The following is a 17843-nucleotide window of genomic DNA, read 5'->3' on the forward strand; positions in this document are numbered from 1 at the left end:
GGTGTTACTGGATCTTCAACACCAGGGGGAGTGAGGTGTTACTGGATCTTCAACACCAGGGGGAGTGAGGTGTTACTGCTGCTTCAACACCAGGGGGAGTGAGGTGTTACTGCTGCTTCAACACCAGGGGGAGTGAGGTGTTACTGCTGCTTCAACACCAGGGGGAGTGAGGTGTTACTGCTTCTTCAACACCAGGGGGAGTGAGGTGTTACTGCTGCTTCAACACCAGGGGGAGTGAGGTGTTACTGGATCTTCAACACCAGGGGGAGTGAGGTGTTACTGCTGCTTCAACACCAGGGGGAGTGAGGTGTTACTGCTGCTTCAACACCAGGGGGAGTGAGGTGTTACTGGATCTTCAACACCAGGGGAGTGAGGTGTTACTGCTGATCTTCAACACCAGGGGGAGTGAGGTGTTACTGCGATCTTCAACACCAGGGGAGTGAGGTGTTACTGGATCTTCAACACCAGGGGAGTGAGGTGTTACTGGATCTTCAACACCAGGGGGAGTGAGGTGTTACGCTGGCTTCAACACCAGGGGAGTGAGGTGTTACTGCTGATCTTCAACACCAGGGGGAGTGAGGTGTTACTGCTGCTTCAACACCAGGGGGAGTGAGGTGTTACTGCTGCTTCAACACCAGGGGGAGTGAGGTGTTACTGCCTCTTCAACACCAGGGGGAGTGAGGTGTTTCTGGATTTTCAACACCAGGGGGAGTGAGGTGTTACTGGATCAGGGGGGGATTACTTAGCCGCCACAGAGGAAGAGGAGAGTGGTAGAGAACGGAAAATAAACACATACTTCCTATTAACGCATACAGCGGTGAGGAGGAAGGGGGTCTGGTTTTGCTTAGGTGTCCGTTTGTGTTACGCCCCCCTCCCTCCCTCCCTCCCTACAGGTTGAAACAGTTGTATCCCCCCCCCCCCCAAGTGGGCTTACAGCTGCCATGTTGAAGACTGACTCGAACCACATATGGGTGCTAGTGAATGTCCAAATGGCGGCTCCCTCGTGCAGAGCTGTGCTCCCCTTTCACCTCTGGGGTTAAGCCGGCCCCCTGTCCTTTATGGTGGTGTGGTGCGGTGCTACACAGTCCTAGACAGGGGCCAGTCCACCTTGGCTGGCACGGCTCAGTGGCTCACTGGTTACAGATTGGAATGTTATACAAACCCCCAGACAAAGGAAACTGCACGTCCATGGGCCTTTCTCTCGTTTCCGGGTTGGGACATCCATTTGTGGGAAATCCTATATCCGGTCTAAGGCGCATGGTCTTTCCTCAATAGAAATGGCACAAACCAAGAGCAAGTCCTGTTGTTACACCTGTTTGTTTCGAATTCGAGAGAAAAAACTGCTGTATGTAAAGCCCAGGTTGGGCTGACCCTTGGTGGGCTAGCTGGAATTGCCTTTCCACTGCCTCCAAAATAGAAATGATGTCATGTTGCCTGCCTGCTAGCCAATATGGCTGGGCAGCTAGCTTCACTAATGTTGCTAGCTAGTTAGTAGCATTGGCCACTAACTAGCAGGCTAACGAAAACACACCTGATGACAGGTTTGATAGGATGTAGCTATCTAGCTTTCAATCCCTGCTAGCTAGCTTGTTTCAACTCTGATTTGCAAGTTAACGTTAGCTAGCTGGCATTCGAGGACTGACTTCTAATAAACGTTTATTGTATAGTGCAAAAATAAATGAATGATCCAACTATGTTGGTAATTCGTGTCATGTCTGAATACTGCAGTGCTGCTGCTGTCCATTTGCTAGCTAACAGCAACAAACCCAGACGAGCTGAACCTGAACGCATCCAACATAGATCAGCTTCCCTATTAGCTAGCTAACGTTAGCTTTATTATAGCTATAAAGCATTATGTTTACTGTTTTGAGATAACATTATGTATTTATTTGATTGTACTGTGTATATAAGTTATATACATAGTCTTAGCAAGCTCTTCGGCAGCAAACAATGCTTTTTTAACTATAACATTTAGCTAGCTAGCCTTAAAAACAGCTCTAGCTTAGTTTAGAAGAATGTTTATTTTTTTGTTGATGAATTACTTTTGATGCACACGTAGCAAAGATTTTTTATAACTAGTTCCTTGTTCTATCTGTGCCTGTAGTGTACAGCAGCGAAAAAACGGAAACAGTAATTCCCTGAAATCCCCCCCCCAGAGATAGGCCTATTAGGGGCCAGCCAGCTCAGTCAGGCAGATATAATGTGTGTGTGTATTGGGGGGGAAGAGGGGGTCACAGAGGTGATTAGCTGGCCAGCACAGTGCCTTTCACGATTCCCCTTTCCTTAGCTGGCCAGCACACTGCCCTTTCTCGATTCCCCTCTCTCTTTCCTTAGCTGGCCAGCACACCGCCCTTTCACGATTCCCCTCTCTCTTTCCTTCTCTCTTTCCTCCTCTCTTTTAATCTGTTTTTCTTGGACCTTTCTATTTTTCTTTCCCTTGTGTTGTTTGCTCTACTGCTGTTATCTCCTAGCCCCTGTTATCTCCTAGCTCCTAGCCCCTGAGTTATCCTATCTCTCACACTCCTCCAGAGAGTGGCTATCTCCCAGAGTGTGTGTAGAGAGAGAGAGAGAGAGAGAGAGCTGTTTCCTTTGGCAATGTAAACATATGTTTCCCATGCCAATAAAACCTATTGAATTGAAATTGAGAGAGAGAAGGACAGACAAACAAAGATGGCCGCCTCCCGGCTGCACCGCTCCACTCTAATCAATTCAGAATTGACTTTATTACTTTATCTCTCTCTCCGCGGTTCTCTCTCTCTCTCTCTCTCTCCCTCTCTCTCCCTCTCTCTCCCTCTCTCTCTCTCTCTCTCTCTCTCTCTCTCTCTCTCTCTCTCTCTCTCTCTCTCTCTCTCTCTCTCTTCTCTCTCTCTCTCGCTCTCTCTCTCGCTCTCTCTCTCTCTCTGTGGTTCTCTTTCTCATTATCTCTTCCTCTCTCTGCGGTTCTCTCTCTTCCTCTCTCTGCGGTTCTCTGCGGTTCTCTCTCTTCCTCTCTCTGCGGTTCTCTCTTCCTCTCTGCGGTTCTCTCTCTTCTTCTCTCTGCGGTTCTCTCTTCCTCTCTGCGGTTCTCTCTCTTCTTCTCTCTGCGGTTCTCTCTCTTCCTCTCTCTGCGGTTCTCTCTTCCTCTCTCTGCGGTTCTCTCTCTTCTTCTCTCTGCGGTTCTCTCTCTTCCTCTCTCTGCGGTTCTCTCTTCCTCTCTCTGCGGTTCTCTGCGGTTCTCTCTCTTCCTCTCTCTGCGGTTCTCTCTTCCTCTCTCTGCGGTTCTCTCTTCCTCTCTCTGCGGTTCTCTGCGGTTCTCTCTCTTCCTCTCTCTGTCTCCCCCTCCTGTCTGTTAGTGTTTATCTCCACAATGTGAGTGTGTGCTGTAATCTTCTCTTTGTGTGTGTTGATCTGCTCTGTGTGCAACAATCTCAGCTCTGGAATGAGGTAGCCGTTTCCACTCCAGTCAACAAGGGCAGACAGAGGCAGTTTCATTCACTGACTGTTGTGCTTTTTAACTGTGAGTGCGTGTCTTTATCAGTGTGTTTGTCTGTATTCGTGTTCCAACAGCGTTAGCAAAGCATTTTATAGTTGACTTGTTTTACAGGCTATTACGTGAACCCTTTAGTAACATTTATCATCTCCTCAAAACAGTGCTGCATTTATACGCCAGCTGTAGATGAAAATGTCTTCAGCTAGTCGTGCTGGTATCTGTCTGAAGTTAAACGTTCCTGAAACGTTGGCTAGATGAGAGGTTGAGAGGGCTGCAGGAAGAACCATGACATCATTGCATAGCAGCACACATCTCTTCAAGTGTGTGTGTGTGTGTGTGTTGAGTGTATAGATATTAAGTGTGTGTGTGTGTGTCTCAGTGGTTAGGAATGCATTTGAAATGCCTGTTGATGTGGATTCCCTGTGATCAGATCATATCAGCACTGTATGTGGTAGAGTGAAGAGGAGTGGAGTGGAGATGCAGGCAGACGGTTAGCTATGGCTTAGTTTCTTGACATGCTAAACAACAGCTGGCGACACACTCACTCCTCCAAAGCCTCAGAGAGAGAGAGAGAGAGCAGGAGAGGTGAGGATAGGGGGGAGACAGGGGAGATGAAACATAGGTGGGTTAGAAGGTTAGAGTGGGGAGACAGATTTGCTTGACTGCATTTCATCTCTAGTCCCCCCCATGACTTCACAGAACACCACACTCAACAGGCTTGAAATATCTTTACACTGACCTCATGCTCCTTCACACATTGAGCACACAGCTCTTTCTCCTCTCTCTCTCTCTCTCTCTCTCTCTCTCTCTCTCTCTCTCTCTCTCTCTCTCTCTGTCTCTGTCTCTGTCTCTGTCTCTCTTTCTCTCTATCTCTCTCTCTCACCCTCCCCCCTCCCTCCCTCTCTCTCTCCCCTCCCTCTCTCTCTCTCTCTCTCTCACCCTCCCCCCTCCCTCTCTCTCTCACCCTCCCCCCTCCCTCGCTCTCTCTCTCACCCTCCCCCCTCTCTCCCCCTCCCTCTCTCTCTCTGTCTCTCTCTCTCTCTCTCTATATGTCTCTCTCTCTCTATATGTCTCTCTATATGTCTCTCTCTCACCCTCCCCCCCCCCTCCCTCTCTCTCTCCCTCCCCCCTCTCCCCCCCTCCCCCTCTCTCTCTATCTCTCTATGGTGGTTCTGTGGGCTAGCTCTGTTTATAAATATGGCTGTGATTTCTGGCTTCTCCCAAAGGACTGTGTGTGTGTAGCAGCATAGCTCCGAGCTGTGGTCAAATCAAATGTAATTTTATTTGTCACATGCGCCGAATACAACAGGTGTAGACATTCCAGTGAAATGCTTACTTACAAGCCCTTAACCAACAATGCAGTTTTTAAGAAAATAAAAAGTGTTAAGTAACAAAATAGGGAAATAAAAAATATAAATAATTTAAAAGCAGCAGTAATATAAAATAACAGTAGCGAGGCTATATACAGGGGGGTACCGGTGCAGAGTCAATGTGCGGGGGCACCGGCTAGTTGAGGTAATATGTACATGTGGGTAGAGTTAAAGTGACTATGCATAGATAATAAACAGAGTAGCAGCAGCGTAAAAGAGGGGGGTGGGGTGGGGGGGGGGCAATGCAAATAGTCCGGATAGCCATGATTAGCTGTTCAGGAATCTTATGGCTTGGGGGTAGAAGCTGTTGAGAAGTCTTTTGGACCTAGACTTGGCGCTCCGGTACCGCTTGCCGTGTGGTAGCAGAGAGAACAGTCTATGACTAGGGTGACTGGAGTCTTTGACAACTTTGAGGGCCTTCCTCTGACACCGCCTCTTTAATGTTCTTTTAAACCCTCTTGACGGTCAGTTGGGCTCGTATGAAGGCACAATAAATGTTTCATGTTGGGGAATGAAAACAGTCTTGTACCCTTTTCATCCCTCTCCCTAGCTGGCCCGGCCTCACTCAGGCTTGTATTCCCTTTATTCAGGCTTCTGGAAGCTCTCTCTGTGACTCAGTGCTGCCTCTCAGTGGTGATAGGATGGTACTGCATGTGAGGGGGCGCTGTAGTAGCACAGATGACCAGTGGGTGGCATGGCACTAAGCCGACAGAATGTCCTTACAGGATAAAATAAGTATTTGCCCCATGTAGGGTTTTCTAGATTGTTGTTTTAGCACTCTGATTTGGTTAAGTTACTACATTAGGTTTGAGGTAGAAAGTGAAAGCAGGCCTAAATTCATTTAATTGAAGAGGAATATAGCTCAGTAACTTTGCCTCTCCTTTCCCCTGACTTCCACACGCGGAGGCTTCTAATATCTGGCTGTTTACTTTATTAAAGCAGCTAAATTCTCTCCAATCCCTTTTTAATTGAGCTGGTTTCACTGTGGGCTTTTTGGCACCAACCAGCTGGGCGGATAACAAGCAGAAAGCAGCAGCTCTGTCTGTGCCCCAAATGGCACTCAAGTCCCTATATAGTGCACTACTTTTCACCTGGGCCCATAGGGTTCTGGTCGAAAGTAGTGCACTATGTAGGGAACAGGGTGCCATTTGCTATGTCTGTCTGCCAACACACCAATCTGTGACACTGTTAACAAACAACTGTCTTGTTTATTTTATTGGAGCCTGTTTTTTTTTTTTTTCTTCTAACTCTGTTCTCTCTCTATCTTTGTCCTCTCCTCTCTCTCCCCCCTCTCCTCTCTCCCCCCTCTCCTCTCTCCACCCTCTCCTCTCTCCACCCTCTCCTCTCTCCCCCCTCTCCTCTCTCCTCTCTCTTCCCCCTCTCCTCTCTCCCCCCTCTCTCTCTCTCTCCTCTCTCCCCCCTCTCCTCTCTCCCCCCTCTCCTCTCTCCCCCCTCTCCTCTCTCCCCTCTCTCCTCTCTCTCCACCCTCTCAGAGTAAACGTGACCATCTGTTGCTGAGTGTTAAGTGGTACTACCGCCAATCAGAGGTCCCTGACTCGGTCTACCAACACCTGGTGCAGGATCGCAACAATGAGAACGGTGAGTTTGAGAGACTAGGACAACACTACACACACCAGGGTTTTTCTTTTATGAAATAAAATTTATATTTCAGGGTTTCCGTTATGAAAAATGTGGCGCCGGACATTTGACCGGCAACATTTTAAATTTACCGGGCGTTTGAGAAATTTACCCCCGGACCGATATGCATAACCTGATTAGGGCGTCCACCCACGGTGCTCAGAACGACAGAAATCACATTTAGATTATGGTAATTAATCTTAACGGAAACATGTAACTCGAGGATGCAACGGCGTGCGCGTCCTTCTTACCGAATTCCGACGCGCACTTTGAAGACGTTAGAATAACTGCCCACATTTACTTTTCCTCAGCCGACAAGAAGATTAACAAACAGCAAAATCAATTATCTAATCTACTATAGTAGAAACGTTTAGGCTACCTATTCTATTGGTCAACTTGTCGAGAAAGAAAAAGCCTGCTCCAAACAGACTCTGGGACAGTCGTGGGACGATAGATCCAAAATTCATACAACAAGTAGTCCTAGAAACCATTATTTCTTCATATTATAAGTGCAGCAATGCGCACAAGGAATGGGAAAGGGGGAATACCTAGTCAGTTGTACAACTGAATGCATTCAACTGAAATGTGTCCTTCCGCAAGGCAGTAGGCTACCCGCGAATGTTCGTTCCATAATGCAATTAGCGTGGGGGGAAAACATTGTCAGAAGGGCACCGCAGCGGTTTCATGTGACGGAGATTAAAATGTCAACTCGAAATGTAGAAAGAGAGGAAATCTAACTGGTTTGGTAATAAGCCTCATACAGTAACAGGTACCAGAGGTAGTTCAGTGAATAACCTTGTGTGAGCTCCCTGAACTAATGCCTAGGCTTTAGCTCAGTGGGCTAATGTGGAGTCATACAGCTCCTCGCAAAAGGTATTCATCCCCCTTGGCATTTTTTTCCTATTTCGTTGCATTACAACCTGTAATTTCAATTGATTTTTATTTGGATTTCATGTAATGGACATACACAAAATAAACCACATTGGTGAAGTGAAATGAAAAAAACTTTCTAAAAAATAAATAATGGAAAAGGGTTGCGTGCATATGTATTCATGAAGCCACTAAATAAGATCTGGTGCAACTAATTACCTTCAGAAGTCACATAATTAGTTAGATTGCACACAGGTGGACTTTATTTAAGTGTCACATGATCTGTCACATGATCTCAGACACTTTGAACATCCCACGGAGCACCATTAAATCCATTATTAAAAAATGGAAAGAATATGGCACCACAACAAACCTGGCAAGAGAGGGCCGCCCACCGAAACTCACGGACCAGGCAAGGAGGGCATTAATCAGAGGCACAACAAAGAGACCAAAGAGATAACCCTGAAGGAGCTGCAAAGCTCCACAGCGGAGAATGGAGTATCTGTCCATAGGACCACTTTAAGCCGTAAACTCCACAGAGCTGGGCTTTACGGAAGAGTGGCCAGAAAAAAGCCATTGCTTAAAGAATAAAATAAGCAAACATATTTGGTGTTCGCCAAAAACCATGTGGGAGACTCCCCAAACATATGGAAGAAGGTACTCTGGTCAGATGAGACTAACATTTGTATCTGTATCTCATCTGAAAACGCTATGTCTGGCGCAAACCCAACACCTCTCATCACCCCGAGAACACCATCCAGCATGGTGGTGGCAGGATCATGCTGTGGGGATGTTTTTCATCGGCAGGGACTGAGAAACTGGTCAGAATTGAATGAATGATGGATGGCGCTAAATACAGGGACATTTTTGAGGGAAACCTGTTTCAGTCTTCCAGAGATTTGAGACTGGGACGGAGGTTCACCTTCCAGCAGGACAATGACCCTAAGCATACTGCTAAAGCAACACTTGAGTGGTTTAAGGGGAAATATTTAAATGTCTTGGAATGGCCTAGTCAAAGCCCAGACCTCAATCCAATTGAGAATATGTGGTATGACTTAAAGATTGCTGTACACCAGCGGAACCTATCCAACTTGAAGGAGCTGGAGCAGTTTTGCCTTGAAGAATGGGCAAAAATCCCAGTGGCTAGATGTGCCAAGCTTATAGAGACATACCCCAAGAGACTTGCAGCTGTAATTGCTGCAAAAGGTGGCTCTACAAAGTATTGACTCTGGGGGGGGTGAAGAGTTATGCACGCTCAACTTTTCTGTTTTTTTGTATTTTTTCTTGTTTGTTTCACAAGGAAAAATATTTTGCATCTTCAAAGTGGTAGGCATGTTGTGTAAATGAAATTATACAAACCCCAAAAAAATCAATTTTAATTCCAGGTTGTAAGGCTACAAAATAGGAAAAATGCCATGGGGGGTGAATACTTTCGCAAGCCACTGTATGTATTAAAACATTAATGTTTTAAACAATTAAGTACTTGTTTTCAAAATGCATACTGCCTCCTACTCGTTTGCAATGTGGTGTGTGACGCGCTGATGAAGCCTGCCTTCGTTGCCATTTGATGCCGTGTTCAAAACAACTCTGAAATTTCCGACTTCAGTGCATTCAAGACAACTGGGAACTGGGGAAAAAACTAGCTCCGACTGGGGAAAAATCGATTTGAATAGTCATCCAACTCGGGAACTCGGTCCTCTTTCTAGAGCTCCGACTTTCTGACCTGAAGATCACTGACGTCATGATTTGACCTCGTATTTTTCAGAATTCCCAGTTGTCTTGAAAGCAGCAGCTCTCGCGCTGTCTGACAGATTTTCCGCTCAAAGGCTCTGTATGCTGTATGCTGTAAGCGTGTGATAAATAAAGATACATAACTAATATACTGTAGGCTACACACGCGCCAATTTAATTCCACTACATTATGCAAACGTCCTATAGACCGATTAAACATGATCAGTCAAATGTATTTCCATCAGTCAAGAGGCTAAAAAGCATTATTTTGCAATGGAATGTCGTCTTCTTCTCCTGAACAATTGGCTGGCACCAATTTTATTTATCGGCTTTTCTATTACTGGCTAATGGAAACCCTGACACACACACACACACACACACACACACACACACACACACACACACATATACACAAACACAATACACTCTTACACATCATACATACACTCAATCTCTGTCACACACACACACTATACAGTTGACCGTGAAGGACATGATATGTAAGACATGGCTGTGAACGACATGCAAACAGAACACTGGTCTGAACCAATCATATTAGACGACATGTCAAACAGAACACTGGTCTGAACCAATCATATTAGACGACATGTCAAACAGAACACTGGTCTGAACCAATCACATTAGACGACATGTCAAACAGAACACTGGTCTGAACCAATCACATTAGACGACATGTCAAACAGAACACTGGTCTGAACCAATCACATTAGACGACATGTCAAACAGAACACTGGTCTGAACCAGTCATTAGCTGTGTTCCCTAGGTAACAACACTCCTTCAGACCAGCCGATTACAGGCCACCGTACCGAAGCAGTCGTATTAGCTCTGTTTCCTTGGTAACACACACCTTTAGGCCAGACAGCGAGTATCTGGACCATCAAGTGCAAATAACCTGCGCTGTAATGTGGCCCTTGAACACTGATCACTCGCAGCAATTCACATCCACCCACACATGTTGAAATACAGTGGGTTCACTCTGTCTGTTATATTCAAAACATGACCCTGACTCTGTGTTTTCTCTCCCTGTTCCTCCTCTTGTCTCCTCCTCTCTCCTCGCTCCTCCTCTCGCCTCATCCTCCTCTCTCCTGCTCTCTCCTCCGTCTCCTCCTCTCTCCTCGCTCCTATTGTCTCCTCCTCTCTTCTCGCTCCTTCTCCTCTCTCCTCTCTCCTGCTCTTCTTCGTCTCCTCTTCGTCTCCTCCTCTCTCCTCCTCCTCCTCTCTCCTGTCTCCTCCTCCTCCTCCTCTCCTCTTCTCCTATACCTTCTCTGACTTCTCTTATCTTCCTGTCCCTCCTCAGATTCTGGCCGGGAGCTGGTCATCACAGACCCAGTGGTCAGGGGCAGAGAACTCTTCATCTCTGACTATGTGGACACCTACCATGCTGCGGCCCTTAGGTGAGACGACACACTCTCAGAGAGAGAACTAGGTCCTGCTCCTCTGTAGCTCAGCTGGTAGAGCACGGCGCTTGTAACGCCAAGGTAGTGGGTTCGAACCCCGGGACCACCCATACACAAAAACAAAAAAAATGTATGCACACATGACTGTAAGTCGCTTTGGATAAAAGCGTCTGCTAAATGGCATATTATTATTATTATTAAGTCTAAACATCGGAGCTAACAATAGGAAAGCACTCAAGTTTATGACCAGTAACTGGCAATTTTTTGCAGCCTTTGTTGAATGGTACTGTATCAATATAGTTGCTGAACAATTAATAAAATGGCCACCCGGACTATTTACATTGACCCCCCCCCCCCCATTTTTTTTTACACTGCTGCTACTCGCTGTTTATTATCTATGCATAGTCACTTTACTCCTCCCTACATTTACAAATTACCTCGACTAACCTGTACCCCCGCACATTGACTCGGTATCGGTACCCCCTGTATATAGCTTCGTTGTTGTTATGTAATCTTATGGTGTTACTTTTTATTTTTACTTTAGTTTATTTAGCAAATATTTTCTTAACTCTATTTCTTGAACTGCATTGTTGGTTAAGGGCTTGTAAGTAAGCATTTCACGGTAAGATCTACACCTGTTGTATTCGGCGCATGTGACAAATACAATTTGATTTGATTTGATCAGGCTCTAACCTATAACCCCACACAGCACCTAGCAACACTAAGCTGATAGTCATCAGGCTCTGACCTATAACCCCACACAGCACCTAGCAACACTAAGCTGATAGTCATCAGGCTCTGACCTATAACCCCACACAGCGCCTAGCAACACTAAGCTGATAGTCATCAGGCTCTGACCTATAACCCCACACAGCACCTAGCAACACTAAGCTGATAGTCATCAGGCTCTGACCTATAACCCCACACAGCGCCTAGCAACACTAAGCTGATAGTCATCAGGCTCTGACCTATAACCCCACACAGCGCCTAGCAACACTAAGCTGATAGTCATCAGGCTCTGACCTATAACCCCACACAGCGCCTAGCAACACTAAGCTGATAGTCATCTCTAACTCTGCTTGCTCAACGCCATGGAAAGGAGAAGGACTAGGCATGCTGATTTGTCTCCCATCTGAAACCAGATAGTCTTTCTCCATGCTCATGTGATTCTCTCCCCCTCCTTCCCTCTGTTCCTCATCCCCTTATATACACACATACACCTTGACGCAAACCATCTGTGAAACAGTGTAGCAGTTCTCTCTCTGCGAAGCCACGTCTCAGAGAAACCAGTGATATCAGGCTAAATTAGCAGCCAGTTCTTCGAACACACACACACACACAGGAACACACACACACACACAGGAACACACACACACACAGAGCAGCTCTTTGATATTACTTATTATAGGCGCTTTTGATGTACGCAGGCAGGGAATTCCAGCGTGATGCTGTAATGTAATGCTGCCCGCTCGACACACACACACACACACAGGCTCCCATTTTTATTTTATCGTTTGATCTTCATGAGGACGTTATTGTTGCTAGTTGGGGCTGCCTGTCTGCCTGCAGACCTCTGTGATGTCAGTTATTGTGATGATGGGCCCAGACACACAGCTTGACACACCCACACACTGGGGGATGGGATGTGAAATTGTATCAAGGTGTGTGTCTCTCTGTCTATTGCCGTGTGTGTCCCGGGTGGGTAGGTCTTTTTAAATTATTTTGTTATTTAACTAGGCAAGTCAGTTAAGAACATATTATTATTTACGATGACTGCCGACCCCGGCCAAACCCGGACGACGCTGGGCCAATTGTGCGCCGCCCTATGGGACTCCCAAAAGCCGGATTGTGATACAGCCTGGAATCGAACCAGGGGGTCTGTAGTGACGCCTCAAGCACTGAGATGCAGTGCCTTAGACCGCTGCGCCACTCGGAAGCCCAACATTAGGGAGGGAGGGATGAAGGGAGGGATGAAGGGAGGGAGGGAGGGAGGGATGGAGGGGGGGAGGGAGGGAGGGAGGATGGCTGGCTGGATGGATGGATGGATGGAGGGAGGGAGGGAGGGAGGGAGGGAGGGAGGGAGGGAGGGAGGGAGGGAGGGAGGGAGGGAGGGAGGGAAGAAAGGATGAAGGATGGAATGAGGCAGGGAGGGAGGATGGATGATGGCTGGATGGAGGGAGGGAGGGAGGGAAGAAAGGATGAAGGTTGATGAAGGATGGAATGAGGCAGGGATGGATGGATGATGGCTGGAGGGATGAAGGGTTCAGCTAGTGTCTGTGTTCTACGTTAACTAGATACCTCCATGCTCATGTGACTCTCTCTCACCCGGACGACGCTGGGCCAATTGTTCGCCTCCCTAAGGGACATGCCCACACACAGTGGTTCCCAACCTTTTTTCCTTGGACCCCCCTCCCTAACTTGTATCTGAGAAAAGTTGGGCCAGTCTGGGTGCAACAGCGTGTCCTTTGACAATCCGAAACTTTTTGTATCCGTTCTCCTGGAAATATTTATTTGACACAGAATCGGCTTGAAGGTCAGCAAGCTCATCTTCACAGCCAAGGTATTCCACGTCCTCGAGACTGCAAATGTAAGGGTCCATCACCCACGATTCCTTTGATAAGTATTCGTCAACATCGGCAAAACGGGATTTAATTTCCTCCCGAAGCATGTTCATGAGCCTGGTAAACTCAGTGCGTAAAGATTTACATTTTTGCATTTTACATTTTAGTCATTTAGCAGACGCTCTTATCCAGAGCGACTTACAGGAGCAATTAGGGTTAAGTGCCTTGCTCAAGGGCACATCGACACATTTTTCACCTAGTCGGCTCGGGGATTAGAACCAGCGACCTTTTGGTTACTGGCACAACGCTCTTAACCACTAAGCTACCTGCCGCCCCAGTGCGTAAAGATGCAGGCACAGTGCCACCAGACTGTTTCATCAGCAGTGGAAATTGTTGTAGCTCCCCTTTTGACATTTTTCCAACTATGTGTTTCCGCACAAAAGCGTTGAGAGAGTCTTTGCACTGCATGGTGTTTGATTCAGGACTCTGCATCCGCTTGTTTGTCTCATTGTAGAGAGTGAATGTATCCGCTAGGTATGCCGTTTTGATCCAAAACGCATCAGTCAGCTGTTCGCACAGTGGTCGATTGTGATCTTGCAAGAATTCCTTTATTTTTTCCTGCAGTTCCATAAAACGCACAAGCACTTGTCCACGTGACAACCAGCGTACCTCTGTGTGTAACAGCAGTGTTTGATGCGCTTCACCCTCACACAGCTGGGCAAACAGTGTCTTGGTAGTAGGGCGAGCCTTTAATGAAGTTTACAACTTTAACAACAGTTGCCAGGGTGTTACTAAGGTCTTCTAAAGTTTTTTACTGGCCAATGCTTGGCGATGTAGCATGCAGTGGAAAATTGCGCACGCCGGGGCTTTTTCCTTAAATCGGCTGTTAAATCCCTTGTTTTTGCCCATCAACACTGCAGCCCCATCAGTGCAGCATGCAACAATATTCTCGTAGGGCAGATTGTTGGACGAGAGATGTGAGTCCATAGCTACAACAATAGTTTGGCCTGTTGTTGTTGTGGCTAGATTGGTAGACATAAGAATGTCTTGTTTCAAGTCATCACCGTCAATATATTGTACATAAACGATGAGCACGGATTCGTCTGACACTGTTGTTGTTTCATCCAACTGAATGGCAAAGGGAACGTTCCTAAGCTTCTCGTGCAGCTGGTTTTGACAATCTCCAGCCATTTGATCAATTCTGTCTTTGACAGTGTTTTCAGAGAGTGGGACGGTTCTCACTTTATCCACCACCTGTGGGCCACACAGCCTCTCTACAGTTTTCAGGCAGGCGGGTTTGATTAGCTGCTCTCCAATATTGTGCGGCTTTTTAGCCTTGGCAATTAATAGCGAACACCTCAAACGACGCCTCCGTGGCTCTGTGTAAATCACTGCCTGCTCTTTCAAATGCTTTTTTGATGTCTATGGATCTTTTTGATAGTGCCAACTGCTTCTTCCTCTCAAAAACATCCTGACCTTCACCAACAGTCTCCTGGTGTTTTGTTTCCTGGCGTCGTTGCATTTTGCTTGGCTTCATGCTGTCATTGGCTAGCTTCTCGTCACAACTGACCCGTTCTGGCCGAGTCCTTCAATAAAACCGAAGTTAAGATAACTCTCAAGATATATGGGGCGGCAGGTAGCTTAGTGGTTAAGAGCGTTGTGCCAGTAACCGAAAGGTCGCTGGTTCTAATCCCCGAGCCGACTAGGTGAAAAATCTGTCGATGTGCCCTGGAGCAAGGCACTTAACCCTAATTGCTCCTGTAAATCGCTCTGGATAAGAGCGTCTGCTAAAATGACAAAAAAATAATGTTATATAGCCTTACTTTCTTTTTTGATGATGAGTCATCAGCACTTTTACGTTTCTTAGACATGTTGTTTTATTCATAAACTAGTGATGCTTTGACTGCAGGTAAAAGGAGCTGCTAGCTGAAACTGATTGAGCGCGGGGGGTCATGACACGGGGGGGTCATGTGTTGTTTTTCCGGGGAATTACCGCTTTTACGTTTCTCTGTCATTCTTTTTTTTTTTTTTGATTGGCCTTGGCATTGCAAACATATGATCTTTAATAACATTTTTAAAAATGGATTCATTTTACAATTAAATTATAGTGGAACATGTTTGAAACCTGTTTTTGTTTTGCCATTATGGTGTATTGTGTGTAGATTGATGAGGGGAAAAAATCAATTTAATCCATCTTAGAATAAGGCTGTAACATAACAAAATGTGGAAAAAGTCAAGGTCTGAATATTTTCAGAATGCACTGTATATAGCAATGATTTGTTCATGTCTGTATGTTGACTAATAAAACTAATTTTCCTGCATTTTTCTTGTTTTTCAAGACGCACTTCCCAAAAACACGATTAATTACGTTCTCTTGCGACAATATCAATGATGTTTGTACACCTATATGTTTACCATAGACTGTAAGATGTTGACAAATAAATCTAATTTTCTATGTCTGTCTTGTCTTTCAGGGGGAAGTGTAACATCGCCCATTTCTCCGACATCTTTGCTGCCAGGGAGTTCAAAGCTCGCATCGACTCCTTTTTCTACATCCTGGGATACAACCCAGAGACCAGGTGAGAGCCTAAGAGCCAATTTATGCTTGATCCGAAAATGTGGTCCGAGGCGCCGTATGGACGTTTTGACACAATTGGTGCCCCCACACATTGACTCGGTACCGGTACCCCCCTGTATATAGCCTCGCTATTGTTATTTTTACTGCTGCTCTTTAATTATTTGTTATTTTTATTTCGTATTATTTTATATTGTATTTTTTGGGGGGGTATTCTTTCTTAAAACTGCATTGTTGGTTAAGGGCCTGTAAGTAAGCATTTCACTGTAAGGTCTACGACCTGTTGTATTCGGCGCATGTGACAAATAAAGTTTGATTTGATTTTGAATTGCGGCGCCTCCGCAGGCACGCAGAGGCCAAATTGAGCTCCGTACCACATCGCCGTGCGCCTCTCAAATTCTGTAACAACGCAGAGGGCTCCGTATAGCTCCGCATTGACATGATTGGTTGACGGTAGGTGGGGGCTGGAGGTCCTGAATAAACATATACTCACTTCCTTGACAACATCTCTGCTCGGCGAAGTGCAAGACGTGTGAATGCCCTGATTTCTGCAGAGGCCGTATCGCCGTTAATGCTCTAACGGCCAATTCAGAAGTCGGATTGACCATGCAGCACCTTTTACTGACTGACTGAAAGGCCAATCCGACGTCTGCATTGGCCGTTACAGCATTAACGGCGATACGGCCTCTGGAGAAGACAGGGCATTCATACTTCAGCAGCGATGTTGTCAAGGAAGTGAGTTAGTGTTAATACAGGACCTCCCGCCCACACCTACCGTCAACCAATCATCTCAATGCGGAGCTATACGGAGCCCTCTGCGTTGTTACAGAGTTTGGGCGGCGCACGGCAACTTCTTTCCCCGTCAATGTTATACAGTAATATTAGAATGTGACTACAGATGAGAATGAGCTATCTAGCTGAATCTGGTGCAATGGCGAGTTGTCCATCAGGGGCCGGCAGCGGGCGGCCTGTGGGCCAAAACAGATACTAAAATCACCAGGAATTCAGCTAAAAATGAGTTTGATTTAGGAAATCTGTTCCCAAGTATTCCCACGAATAAAAGAGATGTGATCGTGTCTCAATGTAATCAAGGTATAAAATGATTAGTACAGAGTACACATTATTATTATTAATATTAATATTATTATTATGTTATTATTATTATTATTATTATGTTCCAGTCTCCTGACCATCCGCTCCGACAAAAAATCTGCCCGTGGCTGAATCTAGTTGCCTACCCCCGTTGTACACTGTTGTTCGACATGAACCCCTCAGTTCAGAGCCAGGGCCCCATTCAGTCAGTCTACCCCTCCCACCCTCCCTTTCCTCTCCCCTCCTCTCCCCTCCCCTCCCTTTCCCCTCCCTCCCCTCCCCGCCCCTCCCCTCCCCTCCCCTCCCTTCCCCTCCCCTGCTTGTTTGGTATGCTGAGCGCTGTGTGTCTGCAGCAAAGACTATATGAATGGACAAAGCCATTGATAACGTGACCCCATTCATTCCTATGTGAAGACTCAATAGAGCTCACCAGCTTGTAGTCCTAAAACCCGGAAATGAGTTACCTCAGGTTCGTTCAGCCATCCCTATGGCGAAAATGAATGAGGAAAGAATTGGGTTTTGGGATAAATGCCGAAAATAAGGTCTGAGGTTAACACAAGCTTAGGAGATCTTGTACGTTTTGTTCTATGAGATAGTATCAGTCAGTTAACATGATCATTTAGATATTTTATTTTGAATTTTAGGACCCCTTTAGGTATCCCCAAAAAATATATAAAAAATATTTGATAAAATATTGAATTTGGCCTTTACTACTGTAGCCCATAGAAACGCAATGAATAACAGATTCGTAACAGATTCATAACGGTCCTATATCTAGGAGATAACAGAAAAGCCAGGAAATATAAACAGTATATATTTTTGGGGGGACCACCCATATTTTTTGGTCCACAAAACTACCTCCATACTTCTATTAGTTTGTATGGGTGACCTTCAGAGGAGTCCCGTGACACTTGTGGGGGTCATAGACAATGTTCCCTCCAGGACTGCCGCGCAAAAGAAGTGCCGTGCCGCGCAGAGACGCAAGAGATTGAACTTCACTGAGTTCGCCCCGTTAGTTTGCACTATATAGATCAACATTTTTTTTTCTCTGATCGAATCAACATTATATCAGCCTCTTTTTTTCAATGCAACAAACCAAAACAAATCTAACTTTGCAA

At 46.0% G+C, this 17843-nt stretch overlaps 1 protein-coding gene across 5 annotated transcripts in view; it reads left to right on the forward strand.

Annotated features, from left to right (window-relative positions):
- The window catches only part of LOC121546156 (arginine-glutamic acid dipeptide repeats protein-like), a 339630-nt gene that overhangs the window by 227811 nt on the left and 93976 nt on the right, over positions 1 to 17843 (forward strand). For all 5 annotated transcript variants that reach the window (XM_045209565.1, XM_045209566.1, XM_045209564.1 and 2 more), the window contains 3 exons: positions 6333 to 6438; positions 10398 to 10494; positions 15533 to 15637. In XM_045209565.1, the coding sequence (XP_045065500.1) occupies positions 6333 to 6438; positions 10398 to 10494; positions 15533 to 15637 (308 nt within the window). The remainder of the gene's footprint in view (positions 1 to 6332; positions 6439 to 10397; positions 10495 to 15532; positions 15638 to 17843) is intronic.

The sequence above is a fragment of the Coregonus clupeaformis genome, chromosome 30 (assembly GCF_020615455.1).
Source record: "Coregonus clupeaformis isolate EN_2021a chromosome 30, ASM2061545v1, whole genome shotgun sequence".
Taxonomy (NCBI): Eukaryota; Metazoa; Chordata; class Actinopteri; order Salmoniformes; family Salmonidae; genus Coregonus; species Coregonus clupeaformis.